This window comes from Delphinus delphis, chromosome 1 (assembly GCF_949987515.2).
Source record: "Delphinus delphis chromosome 1, mDelDel1.2, whole genome shotgun sequence".
Taxonomy (NCBI): domain Eukaryota; kingdom Metazoa; phylum Chordata; class Mammalia; order Artiodactyla; family Delphinidae; genus Delphinus; species Delphinus delphis.
Window position 1 is genome coordinate 131,940,193 of NC_082683.1, and position 15,506 is coordinate 131,955,698.

Consider the following 15,506-nt stretch of genomic DNA (forward strand, 5'->3'; position numbering starts at 1 on the left):
GACATCGTGCTAAATGGCAAAAGAGCAATATTTGCATGGTCCATCTCTAGTATCGCAAAGCAGGGCCATGAAGGTGGAGATTTGGAACTGAGAGGGAATAAGCTGATAACTGGCAGAAAATATCTTGTCAAGTAACCATGAAGAAACCCCTTCTCTCTGCCTTGTATGTTCCAGATTAAGATTTTCTTTAAGTTCCTGGCTTTAATACTGAAACCAATTTTCAATATAACTTTTAAGTAGACTGACCTAACTGGAAATGCGTATTTTCTTTTTTTAATGCTTTGAACTTATTTTAAGTCCAAGGCAAACATAAAGTATAAATATCTCTAGCTTATTCAGTATAAATACGCGTTCTGATTGAGAGGGAAAACAAGTAATAGATACTCATAAATATAAAACTATAGTGGGTTCTGAGGTTTACCTTAAACTATAGGTTATCAAAGCCAAGTATTCTAATATAAAATTGAATAGGACATTAATCTTTTTAAATGAACATCCATGTGGAAACCTGAGTTATTTCTTCTCTCTCTCTCTCGTTCTCACATTCTTTCTCACTCACTGTATATAGTCATGTTTGATCCTTCTTATCTTTGTGGATAATTGAGAGTTGAGTTGTGTACAAATTTATGTCTAAAACAGTGAATATGTGTGTGTGTATACACATTGTATATACATTGCCATATTTTATTTCACATAGTAGAAAGGCTTCTGAAAAATTTAATGTAGACTGATTTGTAAAACTAATTATTCTATATGGGGTGTGTGTGTGTGTGTGTGTGTGTGTGTGTGTGTGTATGTGTGTGTAGAAAGAGGCAGACTATTCATCATTCAAAAAATATTTATTAAGTGCCTACAATATGCCAGGAATCATTTTTCAGTTGAGGAAACTGAGACTCAGTGTGTGCAAATTCACCTTATTTAAAACTAGCAAAACTAAGAGTAGTATCAAAGTAATTTGTTTTTAGTAAAGAAAGTTTTCATTATAGGAACGAAAAGCTGTTTTAGAAACATACTCATGTGACACAGAGGTAGAGAACAAACGTGTGGACACCAAGGAGGGAAAGAGGGCGGTGGTGGTGGGGTGAATTGGGAGATTGGGATTGACATATATACGCTAATATGTGTAAAATAGATAACTAATAAGAACCTGCTGTATAGCACAGGGAACTCCACTTCGCTGTACAGTAGAAACTAACACAACAGTGTAAAACAACTATACCTCAACAACAACAACAAAATTAATTAATTAATTATTTTTAAAAAGAAACATACTCATGTCTATTACTCTCCAAGAAATCCTTCCACCCTCCCACAAACTCTTATTTGGACTGCGGTAAGAAGATTTTAACTGGCCCTGGAATAATTAAAGAGCACCCGTATTTTAGATATGTCTATGCAAATGGCATATTTATTTTGAGGAATCCATGAAACCAAGAAATGTAGATGTGGGCTCCAAGTAATGCAGGTGATCTGGTGATATTTGATGGAGTAGGTAATAAATGGTGGAATTGTAAGGATATTTTGGACTTTTGGAAAAGTTCAGGAAATGAATTATCTAGTGGGGCAATTTTATGGGCAGAATCCAGGGGATTTGGGGTCATTAGAAAAAGAGAAAATTTGTCCCAGCTCCTATGCGGTCCTAGCCCAGACAAAAAGAATCTTATTCCTCGAGGAGAGAAAATCAGAAAAGAAATATTCCGTTCTCTTGGAGATTAGAAGTACAGGTAAGCCAGAAGGAAGACTACAATTTAAAGCCTGGTTTGTGTATGTATTAGTTTTCTGCAGCTTAAACCAATACACATTTATACTCTCACAGTTTCTGAAATTCAAGATTTTAGGCCAGGCTTAACTGGGTCCTCTGTAGGCATTTGGTCCCCAAATGCTGCCAGACTGAGGGCCTGTTTCCTGCTGGATGTTGCACAGATGCTGTCCTCTGTTCCTTACCCCATTGCCATCTCCATGGGGCAGCTCACACTTGGCAATTTGTCTCTTCAAAGCCATAAAGAGAGAGTCTCTCAGCAAGAGTACCTTTCAATCTTAGGTTGTGTACTCAGAAGTGACATTGTCACCTTTGCCATATTCATTTGGTTAGAAGTAAGTCACTGGTCCCACCCGCACTCAAGCTGAGAGAATTACACAAGGTTGTGGATTCTAAGAGGCTGGAATAATGTCCACCAAAATACGTTAGGCTGGACTAGCGTGCCTAGACGTTGGAGTTACAAGGATCTCACTGCATGTGTCTCATGGCCTGATAGAGCCACACACTCTACTGATGTAGTTTCAACTTACTAGGCAGCTTGGGTCACAAGGGACATGTGAGGAATTTGCATAAAGGAAAAAAGCATGAGGGAAGAACAATGATTCCCAGAGTAAGGTCTTTCTTATAGGGATTCCCCAGTTCTTGGTAGGTGGATTATCTAAACAGCCTTTTACCAGAGAATGTCCTCCCAATACTTCATTATCTAGGTCCACCACATCCATTTTATGACTGATCCATTTCCACATTTTATTTCCAAGTTCATTTTCCCTTTTTCCTAAGCCACCTTCTCAATAGCTCATCCAGAATTGTTACAGTGTTCATTAAAGTGAAAAACAATCAGTAATATCAACTGGGTTTCCTAGAAAATCATAAAATTATTTTAAAAATCTAAAAATAAAAAAGTGGTTATTATTTAAATGATCTGCATTCTGACTCTTTTCATAATGCAGGACAATTGAGGGTTAATTTATTTAGCAATTTGGATCTAGTGAAATGTGGTTATATATGTGTAAGTGTGTGTGTGTATTTTATTTTACACAAGGCAATCTTTTGGAGAAGATTAATATGCATTGAATTATATAACTAAATTTTTAAATGATTTAACTTTTTAAATGATTGTGCCATTCAGAAAGGCATTATTTTTTAAGTAAAATACAAATATTTTTGTAAACAGCAGTGTCATCCCCAGGTTTTCTCTTCTCTTTCTTTGCTTTTATCTTTTCTGCATAAATCTGGATTTTCCTCTTTAGTTAAAGCAAACTGAGCATGAGCACATAAAGTCTGAGTCAAGAGGAAATAATGAACACACACATTGTGTGTGTATGATTGTATATTCAAGGCAACAGCTCTTAAGCAGAATTTATCTTTTGCATTAAAAACATTTACTATTTGGCTGTTACTGTGGACATCAGTGAGAGTTCAGCCTCCAACTCTTTTCTACTTGACATAATGCCTGACGTAAGTAACATACCTGCCATGTTTTGTTAATCATGCTTGTGTAAAGAAAAGAATCAGGTAATTAAAAATGAGTAGGGACTTCCCTGGTGGCACAGTGGTTAAGAATCTGCCTGCCAATGAAGAGGACATGGATTCGATCCCTGGTCAGGGAAGATCCCATATGCCTCGGAGCAACTAAGCCCGTGCGCCACAACTACCGAACCTGTGCTCCACAACTACTGAAGCCCGAGCGCCTAGAGCCCATGCTCCACAACAAGAGAAGCCACCACAGTGAGAAGCCCACGCACCACAACAAAGAGTAGCCCCCGCTCGCCACAACTAGAGAAAGCGCACGCACAGCAACGAAGACCCAACACAGCCAAAAATAAATAAATAAATAAATTTATTTTTAGAAATGAGTAATCAAAGAATAGTGTATAGCTGATTTGGTTTGAAGTGCCTCAGGATGCACAGAGGCCTACAAATTTATGTACATGTATATTAGTTTAGTCACTTTTGTTTTCTCTGTGGAGCCTCTGTTCTTCAGATTGTTTCCTGAAACAGGGACTGTAAAAAATAAATAATTCAGAGAGAAAAGCCAACAGTCAGCCACCACCAAATAACTCATATCTTTCCATTCGCGATTCACACGCAAACTTCGGTATCACGCAGGGTTAATGCTATCTCAGGCTGGCTCCCCTCAGCTGCCTTGCCTCTTCAGATCCCCCCTTTGAATGACATTGCTGTGCTGTGACACAAAAGATATCTTTAGCCTTAGAAAGCTAATCCTGAAAAGGTGGATCTGCTGACCAAGAAGATAGCACCTTCATCAGTAAGTCAAGTATAGAGGATTTCTGGGTCACCCTCCATTGTCCGTGGAGAATTCTTGGCAGACGTGGGATTTTGGTTGGGGAGTGGAGGGATGTGGTAGAAAGGAAAGCACCTTTTCCATAGGATTCACTTCTATGACTTTTATAACCCCCAGAGAATTTCTGGGAGCAAGTGGCTGTGTTTTCCATTCGGAAGGTGTTGGGACTCCTCAGGTGTAAAAATGTTTCTTCTTGAGTGCCCCATAGATTACTGGTAGAGCTGGGGCTAGATTATAAGGCCTCTGAGCCTGAGTCCAGGGGCATGCAGCCAGAGCACAGCTCAGTGCCTTGGCATTCCATCCCTGCTGTAATCAGTGTGTGAGCCTGGTCTTGGTAATAGGATCATTCCATCTCTATTATCCGTCATTCTGCTTCATGCTTCATTATTCCCTGGAACCCTCATTGCTGCTGCTTTACCAATTCCTATCGCGCTTCAGTTATTTGGAGCTCAGATTTAAAATGCCAACACTTTCCCTTCCTTCTCTTCCTGGATTGGGCCCCTATACCTTGCCAGGCTTCTCTGTTCCCTACTCAGTCCTATGTAAAACATTCCAATCACCACCCTTTTGATAGCCTCACAAAGTAAAGGGCTTCTTCCTTTCTTGTGCTAGGGGCCACAGGTTAAAGCATCTATTTATCCTTTGGCTCTTCATCTTTTATATTTAGCATAGGGTTTCCTTTTAATGTTCAGGATGATGGGAACTGTTCTCTCTTGATGCTGGGAAAGGCCATATAGAAATGAAATATGTATTGCATTTCTATTCATTGGATTATCTTCTTCCCCAAAGCAGTTTAGCAAATTAACATTGAATCCGTTTTTGCTTCTTAAGCAAGAAAAGAATTATAGCTGCTCAATTGTTCCCTAGGTTTCTTGCTCAACTTCCTTTTCCCAGAATGATTTGTCCATAAAATAAGAGGGAAGGAGGAGAATCCACTGGCGAGGATTCTGGTTCTCCTGGCCGATGATGGATGGCCTGGTGAAAGACAGATCTGCTTTGAGAGGCACAGTGAGCTGTTTGAGTCTTTTCAACTGTTTACTCTCATGGGGTTATAGAGGAAAAATGGAAAGGTCATGGACATGGTCTCATTTAGGGGTTTATTGGGGCACGGCTAGACTACTCTAGAAATAGCCTTTATTAAAATATTACGTTGTCTGAGATGGTGGGATACATTCTTAGGACCAGTTGGGTGGCAGCTTTCAGGTTTCAGATTTCAGGGCTACAGGCACAGACATCTTAGGAAGACTTGTGGTTGGAGTCTACCGCTAAGGCTGGTTTCAAAACAGTGACTTCACAACACTAATTCCCAACGCCTTATCACAGTGTCTGAAAGTCCACAATTAGGAATTATTTTGTTCAAGTCCTGATAATCTCCAGCGGTCTCTTTAAAATAGTCAATAACCACTTAATAGAAATAGAAATGTCTTAAGTCGTTATCAGCTGTTTATGCCAGAAGCATTCTCTTATGGACCTTGCCAATTCAAAAGTATAGCAGAGCCCTGCTGAAATGCAACCTAGTGTAGGTAACTGGAAGTTTGGGGGAGTATGAGAAGCGGGAAAATTGGTGCTGAAAAGAGAAACGAGTTTAAAATATCACCTGCTTCCCAATTTTTCTCAGGGCTGGCCCTGTGCTTATGGTCTGTATTAACGGCAGCTGGTGGAGAAAGCACAGAAAATAAAAACAAGCCAGTATTTCCAGGGTTCTGTCGTCTTGCCAGCCTGCCAAATAGACAGACACTGTTGACGGATTTGACCCTAAGTTCTGGTTGCAAGGACTCTCAGGCCATGGTTCGGTGTAGCCATAACTGTGGAGACAGAGGAAGCCTGGCGATTAGAATGGCAGCAAGCCCGATGTCCAGACCCCTGCCTCTCACATTTGGCCGCATCATCCAGTCTCACCACACGATTTTAGGACAGTCCCTTCCCTTCTTTGGGCCTTCATTTCTCCATAAGCAAATGAGCCATTGATGTTGCAAGGCTTGGGAATGCTAGGAAGAACAAAAGGACAGAAGAGAGTAATATTCCAAATCTGATGTCAACCAAGGACTGATAAATTCCTGAATTACGAGATGATGGGAACAATGTGAAGCTTCTGTTGGGGAGTCCAGAAACTTTATGGGGAAAGGAAGCCAAGGGGGAGAGAGAGTCCCAGAGGGGCCCAACATGTGTTTTATATTCTACTTCTATATGTGAATTTGGGGCTCATTCAAGGTGCTGGCTTGCGACTCCTCGAGACCTCAGTTAACGCGTAGCTTGTATATAGCCACACAGAAGCCATGCTATCCTTTCTTCCTGCCTTGTAAGTACGGTTCTAGGAATGCCACAGATGGAAGCTCATGCCCATTAAACTGTTTTGTTTCTTTTTTGCAAGCATATTTTTTTATTAGTTACCTATTTTATACATATTAGTGTATACATGTCAATCCCAATCTCCCAGTTCATCCCGCCACCACCCCCATCTCCCCATGCCCATTAAACTTTATTCTCAGGATTATGTTGTTCCCTCACTTAACTCCACCTGTTTCACAATTCCCCAGCCTTGGCCTATGAATATGGCTGGGGAAGTGTCACTCCTGAATTAATAGTTTAATTGGTGCCCCGGGAAGAATAGTGGGGTGGGTAGGGGGAGTCAGCAGTGCAGTCATTTGGGGGCTCCAGGGATCACTCCTCATTAGGAAATGCCTCACGTGGAAATGGTTACTGCCTTCGCAAACTGGAAAAAAAGTTTATTATATATATTCTATATAGACATAATACTTGTTTTTATTGTTGTTGTTTCTGATGAGTGATTATGTTTCCTTGGTGCTGTGCTAGGGCACGCATTCTCTGCCGGTGAGCCAGAAATTGTTTTGACTCTTTCTTTGGTGTTCCACATATTTTATAATCTACATTAAAATCGTCAGTTCTGAAACTTGGTGAGACAGGGATTTTGAAAGGGAGTGCTTTTGGCTGTGTGATGTAAATCTGTTTTTCTTTAGAGGAAGAGGGGGCATTTGGATGGGACTTCTAGTGTTATAATCAGGCATGGTAAAAAACCATGCCCTGAAATAGAAATGAGTGAAGCAAATTACTAGTCCTGGGGCCACCAGAGTCCAGTCCTGAACTTATGAATAGGTCACATTCGAGGAAGAGATGGACATCTCCTGACAGAGATGTTTTCAGGGGCCAACTTAGGGGCAAAGGCTTCAATAGAGGGGCAGAGAAAACCTCCACTTTCCCAGGATACAGGAAGGAAGGAGAAGTCTGCTTAGTGCAGTAATTCATTTCTTTGTCACGTGATGGAAAAGTCAGAATTATTACTGAGATTCCTCTGTTTCTATCAGATGAGACTCTTCAGAGGAGAAGAATTTGAATTAATTTTCCCTTCTTGGTCAGTATGACCTTTCAGTAAAACCCCTCAAAGTACCAGCTTCGTTCTGCCCAAGAAGGCTGATGGAAATGTACTTGACATTTAATCTGGTTCTTGCCCTACAAAGCAAAGATGGAGCCAGTAGTAAGGAGGAAGTAGAATGGGGAGCCAGAATGGTGGCCATGTTTTTGTATTTGTTTGGAGAAACAGCAAAGCTCTCTAAGGATGGATATTATTATTATTATTTGGTTTTGCTGTTGGTGGTGGGAAGATTAACGAGGACTCCATCTCTTCCAGCCCACTCTACTTTCTGTGTGTGTTATTTCCGTCTGCTGCCAAACCCAGAGCATGCATTTCTTCTTAGCCCATACCCTCTTATTTCACTAAGAATTGGTAAAACAAAGTGGAGGAATGGAGAGAAATCTGATCCTCTTTCACTGTGTAACCTTCAAAGAGTTGTTTCTACAGAAACCACTGGGATTGCTATTTGGTCAATGGTAGCACTTCTTGGATAAATGAATTGCAATCTTTTGTTTAACTAAACAACTTAAATGTTGTGACATTAAGCAAAAACTTACACTAGGAAAGAAAGATTGTGAGCAACTCTTTTTTTGGGTTCTCTACCACATCCTGCCCATTCATGGGTTTTCTGTACTCCCACCCCAGTAGCACTATCACCTCATCTAGAAAGTTAAATACCATGTTAAAGCTGGAAGGGACCCTTGAGAGAACCTAGTTTAACCCCATCATTTTACAGATTTGCAGACAAAAGGCCAGAGTGGTTAAGAGACTTACCCAATGTCATAGATTTAAGCAGGGCCAAGCCAAGACCTGAGCCCAAGTCACATTGGCCTTGATCTACTACTTTCTCCATCACACCATGCTATTTCTCAAAAAGTATGAAAGTTTCTCCTAAACTAATCTAGATTCCAGATATCAAGTTGGATGCCTGAGGGAGGGTGGGACGTTGACTTTAGAAAAGTTCTTGAGCTGATGTCAACCTGATTTTGAGTTTAACCTAAAGCTTAATTAAATGTTTCTTTGTTATTATATTGTAGTCTGAGTGTGGTAGGAAGTTGTGGAATATCCCATAATTTCGTTTGGGCTCAATTTCCTCATCTCTAAAATGAGGAATTAGGGTTGAATTATCTTTAAGGTCCATTTTAGTTTTAACAAACTGTGGTTCCTCTAAGATCATTTTTAAAGGTCTTCCCCACCCTCCATCTGTCACACGCAAGAAATGGGATCTTTAGTGCATAACTTGCATCAGTTCTTACATGGGAGAAATAAGGTTTCGCTATTGATTCTGAATAGTGGAATAGTGTCATAGCCTTCTGAAATGCCTCCAGGATGGCACAGACCCTCAGGGGAACCTTACACCAAAGCTGTGAGGAAGCTGTGGACAGAACAGCCAGGACTTCACCCATTCCTTAGGAACTACCCAGCTTCCCAAATGTGGACCTTGGCTGGAAGTGAAGCCAGCTTCACTCTAGTGGCCTCAAGCAATGGAAAATTTTAAAATGTGCCTGATTTGGCATGCCCTGGGGCACAGCTCATTGTAGGTTTGTTAGTGAGTCTGTCTGCTGTCTCTGCTGAGAATGATGTCTGCTTTCTGATGTTAGTCTTACTCTGTTCCTCACCAATCCCTGGAAGGTAGGGGAAGATTTGGGGGGCTTGCCTCTAAGTCTATCATCAAATATCGATGTTGACTCTTTTCCATATAGGTTCTTTAAATTTGTTAGTCAGAATTTCAGAGCCCCGCCCCTACTGAATTTTCTTCAGTTCTCAGTGGCAGGGAGAGGAAATGGTGATTTTGTCTAGGTTTTTAGAGTGCTACTTTGCTCTGTGTTCTGTCTGGAAAGCATTGGAGGTATCTTTCTGGCATACCTCTTTTGCCTTTCCAAATCCTATTAATTTATTGAGGTCAAATCATATCCAATGATAAAACTTTCTCTGGAACAGCCATGGATTTATAATCGGTACCACATGATTTAATTATTTTCTCTCTTCAGCCGCATTGAAAGATTCTTCAGAATGGGGGAAATGTTTTATACTTTTGATCTGTCTTATGACTCCCACGTGATAATTTGTGCTGAAAACATTAAAGCATAATGATGAAACAGTGGAATGAGTTTCTCCTTCTGGAATCAGCATTTGTTATTTTATAGTCTTGGCCTATGGAATTTGTTGACATATCTTTCAGGTTACACATACCCAGCTCTTTATGGTGCCGGGTTTCACTCCTGGTGAGCCTGACAAACTTTGAAACTTAAAATAAAATCACAGCTGTGAGGATCCCACCACCAACCTACAGAATCAAAATCTCCAGGGGACAGAGCCTGGGTATCTTTATTTTTTAAATGCTGCCTCTAAGTGAGTTAAATATACAACTGTGGTTGACAAAGTCTGCCTTGTGGCAGATGAGGGCCATTCTTTTATGGAACTCTGCCAACAGAGGTTTCCCAAGGCATCACGCAGAGGCCCAAACGAAAAGGAAGCACACACATCATTTTGGTAGGACGGTGCTACTAGTGTGCCTGGGTGTCCACAAGCAGGTTATATGCAAGAAGATAGCCCAGGGATAACATACATTTTGAAAAGGGATTTCTCTATTGAAAGCATTTTTTAAAATCCTCAAACATGATGGCTTCCGGAAGTGAGGACAAGAAGGGAGAGAGTAGAGGCTTATTGGGGAAGTGGAGACACAAAGAGCAAAGCTAGAATGATGGGTAAGGTGACCATCTACGTAATGTGACCTCTAAGGGCCTACTGACTTAAGATTCTATCATGAAAAACTCCTTCCTTTGCCTTCAAACTTTTGTCTCCTGTTAAAATGGAAATACCTGTGAATCACATCTGACTGGCTGCATCATATCCTTACCCGAGAACACATTGTGATGGGGTGTGGGGAAAGGTCTGGAAAAAGATGGGTGGAAGGGTGAGAAGTGGTTGCCAAAGGAAGAAACACGCTTAGTAGGGCATCATGCAGACAATGGCAGCTGGACAAAAATTGCCAATTTGATATTCTCTCATTTAAAAGAAAACTGCTCAAAACTGAGACCAACCATTTACTATTCTACTCTTTCCCCCCTGACTACCCTGCCGAGGAGCTTCTTGGCTCATCCTGGCCAATGATGCTAGCTCCTGAATGGAGAAGAAAGCAACAGGAGATCCACCTTGTCGCCAGGGAGACGGCCTGGTGGTCTAGGCTGGCCCCGAGAGTGAGGACTCTGAGACCCAGCCTGAGGATTTTCCTCTAACTCACTGTGCAGCCTCCAGCCAGTCTTCAAACAGCTTTAGTTTCCTTGTATGTCAAACCAAGATAAATACCTAACTGCCCATCGCTCTGGGACGTTGTAAGGCTTCACTGCTGCCACTTTCATTAACATTTGTCCAAAGACCCTAAGAAGAAAGCTTTTGAAAAGTTTTAAGACTAATTATGTTTACTATCAGCATTATCATTATGATATTGGGGCTTAATGTAACAGTAGCCAGAAAGAAGAATGTGTCAGGAGCATGGGAAAACGGAGAACACAGAAACTTCACTCAGGGAAGCAGTATTTGTAGTGGAAGAGAAACACAAAAAGGGGTTTGGGGTTGGGGTGCAAAGGAGAGAAGTCTGCAATTGACACCAGATGCCATCAGAAGCTAACGACCTGACAAACACCACTCTCATAAAACAAATTCCTTAAAAAGGAAGCAAATGGAAATATAAGCTAGTGAAAGAATTTGCAGCAGCTGCCCTAAAACCATTTCTCACTTCATAAACAGGTCTGGGTTTGATGCTTTTTTTTTTTTTGTCTTGGTCTTATTTCATGCCACTTTCCCTCTTTTCTATCATCCCCTGTCTCATTCTTCCTCCCTTGCTGCCAAGGCTGGATGGACTTTTAATACTGGTAGTCATAGCAACAGTAGTTAATGGAACACCATCTTGATGGAAGGAGGCTCATTCAGAGTATTTGTTTTGTGTCTTATCTCAGCACGTATTTGTCCTCAGTGATGACATGGATGAATTGGACGGAGTCACTGGAAAATAGCACGTGCTGTTATTTCACATTAATTTCTTGGCAGTGAGCTGACATGAACCAGAACTGTTAATGACTCTCTGTTTTCCAGTCTTCTCTGCTTAACACGCTGAAGAAATATTACGTTTTGTGTACATCAAGGGCATGTAGTATGTGTGGAACTTGAAGTTCTTTAGCATCACTAATGAGGTGTTCTGATCTCATTCCATGAAGGACCGTCAGGTTTCAGATTCCTTATCCAGCTAGGCTGAATAAAGACTCGGAGACAAAGGTTTATTTCCTGTATTGCATACCTAATTAGCAGCATTGGATTTGGAGAATCCATGCTGACAATTAACAGTCATCCCCCCGCAATTCATATATTCCTCCCTTCGTCAGGCTCCCGGAGTGATTCTGAGGGAATACTACACCTTCACAGAGAATAATCAGAGCTTAAAGGAGTAAAAAAGTTTCCTTCATACCACTCAACTCCAATTCCTCCATCCTATACCTAATAAGCATAGGTAAAAGAAATGAGAATGTCACTGACATATAACTTAAATCCCTGACGTGTAACTTAAACCCCAAGATCAGGGGCAGCAACTTTAGCATATTCGAATCAAATCCATACTTTTTGGACTAGTGCATTTTAAAGCAATTCTCAGTTATTTCAAGGCAGTATGTTCAATTCAATGACATTTTATTTTCCACTTCCTTTTTTATTTATTTATTTACTTACTTATTTTTGGCTGTGCTGGGTCTTCGTTGCTGCGCGCGGGCTTTCTCTGTTTGCTGCAAGCGGGGTCTACTCTTCGCTGTGGTGTGCAGGCATCTCGTTGCAGTGGCTTCTTTTGTTGCAGAGCACAGGCTCTAGGTGTGCGGGCTTCAGTAGTTGTGGCTCGCAGGCTCTAGAGCTCAGGCTCAGTAGTTGTGGCACACGCGGCTTAGTTGCTCTTTGGCATGTGGGATCTTCCTGGACCAGGGATCAAACCCATGTCCCCTGCATTGGAAGGCGGATTCTTAACCACTGCGCCACCAGGGAAGCCCCTATTTTCCACTTTCTTATATCGTTGCCCAGCTCCTTGATAAGGTCGTTGGCTGCTAACACAATTCAAGGGCAAATAGAACAAATTAATGATGACGAGACTCACAGAAGCCATTTTAACTAATATTTAGTACCACTGGCAAAAACATCATGAGCAAGAAAATATCTTGTTGTTCTACACCGCTAGACTATGTGTTCTTTAAGGGCATATTTATTTTATCCCCAGTACTGAGACCGACGCCTTGCCAATGCTAAGTGCTCAGTAAATGTTTATGAGTGAATGAATGAATGAGTAGGGCAAGATGGTTGGATCACTTTTTTTCTTTTTTAACGTCTTTATTGGAGTATAATTGCTTTACAATGGTGTGTTCGTTTCTGCTTTATAACAAAGTGAATCAGCTATACATATACATATATCCCCATATCTCCTCCCTCTTGCATCTCCCTCCCATCCTCCGTCGTCTGATAATGATATTTTTGTATTTCATATCCCCACCTATCACTATAAAATTTAACAAATTTACCATTTTGATAGCCATTGACTTACTTTGATGTCTATGATACGAACAAATTTAATTCAGCAGACACTTATTGTAACTCCTACAATGAGGTGTATGGTGAATACAAAAGTGGGTAGGAGTCAGTGTTTGTCTTCAAGAATATCATAATCTAGTTGGGAGATTCAACAGCATTTAAGAGACAGATACTAATTGCCTTGTGGATCAAAGGATGGATAAATTAATTAACTGAAGAACAATCAAATGCATACATGACTATACTACAAGATAGAGTAAAAGAAGCGTTCGAAGAGTTATTTTTTAAATTTCCCTGAGAGGTTCGAGGGAGGAAGATATCTGGAGGGGCTTCTTGGAGAAGGAAAGCCTTTTAGAAAACACAACAAATTGAGCAAAAGTACAGAAGTGGGAAAACTAAAACATGTGGCTGGTTCATAAAAAACAGGCCACTGAAGGTGGGACTTGGGCCATTTGCAGTGGAGCAGTAGAGAGAATTAACCCAGGAACAATAACAACCCTGTGGGATATGCACCATTATTATCCCCATCTCATGGGGGAAGGAGCTGAAATACCGGGGAATAAATAACCAAATCATACAGGCAGTAGTAAATGGTGAATCCAGGATTCAAATTCACACAGCCTGGGGGCAGCTGCTCTAAATCTTAATCTCTGTTGTTCTGCCTTGATAAGAGGGTAACCCTCTTTCGGCTCTGTTGCATGCCCCCCCCCTCTTTTTTTTGTAGAGTTGATTTACAATGTTGTGTTGGTTTCAGGTGTACTGCAAAGTGAATCAGTTATACATACATACATATATCTATCTATCTATCTATCTATCTATCTCCACTCTTTTTTAGATTCTTTTACCATATAGTCCATTACAGAGCACTGAGTAGAGTTCCCTTTGCTATACAGTAGGTCCTTGCTAGTTATCTATTTTATATATAGTGGTGTGTATATGTCAATCCCAATCTCCCAATTTATCCCTCCCCCACCTTACCCACTGGTAACCATTAATTTGTTTTCTACATCTGTAACTTTATTTCTGTTTTGTAGGTAAGTTCATTTGTACTCTTTTTTTAGATTCCACATATAAGCGATATCATATGATATTTGTCTTTCTCTGTCTGACTTACATCACTCAGTATGACAATCTCTAGGTCCATCTCTGTTGCATCCTTGCTGCTGTTATGGTCCCAGCAGAGTCTCCCCAAACCCTGGGGAGTTACCTATCCCTCCTGTTCCCAGTTGAATAGCCCTTGAGATCTGGACAGCAGTTCTCCTCTGCTGAGATAATGTCCTGGAAGCATGTAGAACAACGTCAGGCATGTGGCTGGGATCTGATATGTGTGAGTTTCTTCTTTCTGCCATGGGCTCAATTTCTGATTAGCTGGTGCTGATATTCAATGGTGTATGCCAGTTGTCAAAAATATTTCCATGACAATCAGTAAATAAATGTTGCTTTTTCTGCCATCTCAAACAACCAGGCCCTTTCTACAGGGTCCCCTGCGACAAACCTGTGATTGAACAACAGAAAGTTTAATGCCTGACACAACCAGGGGCCTCCAGGATTCACTCCTGACCTTTGTCCTGTGTCTGTTCTGATTGTTTGGGGCCCAGAGTACTGGTTATGAAATATTTCAAGGATTATCCTCTGATCTATTCATTTCTGATGCCATCCAGAGCTCTTGAGACACGCTCCCCACCTGTTCTACCATCATTTTGTCCTCCTGGAAGAGCCATAGAGAAAGCCAGTTCATAATCACTTCGTAGATGATATTGTTCTTGTTCATTTTATGTTGCGTGGTTCCCGGTCACATAGAAGGAAGTAATGAATTTAATGTAGGCTTTGGAGAAACAATGTTCTCTTTGGTTTAGAGGCACTTCCCAGAGGGAGATGCAAAGCCTTTGCTGCTGCCTATCAGTTCTGAGTCCGTTTAAGATACTTCTGTTTCTGTCATCTCCAGCTGTGTCCATCGGCCCTGTGGGGAGCAGGGCAGCTGTGTGCCATTGCTGCTTGATCACGCGGATGTGGTGAACTGTACCTCTGGTGGCCCAGGTCACATGAAGTGCTCTATCACCTGTCAAAGGGGGTTTGACCTTCAGGCCAGCAATGGGCAGTACCTCAGGCCCATGCAGGTGAGTTGGAAACCCGTGGTCATCAGGACCAAGCCCCTGGGGAGGGACAGTAGGCATGTTCCTCCCCCTGTCTGGATGGGGGAAAGGCGCATGTTTCTAAATCATCTGAAAGGAAAAATGAGGAATCTAACAAGCAAGGAGAAGCATGGCTTTATAGAAATGCAAGGTATACATAAGAACAGGTGCAGTTTCCATTAACTAGGGTGTCACTTTCTCTCCAGGTGGGCAGTAGACAGGGACACTTGTTCCATCCTTCTCCCTTGCTTTTTTATCTTCCTATCAGAAATTATGACCCCCACTTTCGGCTTCAAAATGGGAATGCTGCAGTTTAGACCTGTCCACAATTTGCAGGCAAAATAGTTTGCAATAGTTGTTTGTGGTTCATTGTCTGAC

At 41.3% G+C, this 15,506-nt stretch overlaps 1 protein-coding gene across 1 annotated transcript in view; it reads left to right on the plus strand.

Annotated features, from left to right (window-relative positions):
- Positions 1-15,506, plus strand: part of PAPPA2 (pappalysin 2) — a 280,753-nt gene that overhangs the window by 185,803 nt on the left and 79,444 nt on the right. Inside the window, exon 14 of the mRNA XM_060009722.1 lies at positions 14,942-15,113. Coding sequence (XP_059865705.1) covers positions 14,942-15,113 — 172 coding nt within the window. The remainder of the gene's footprint in view (positions 1-14,941; positions 15,114-15,506) is intronic.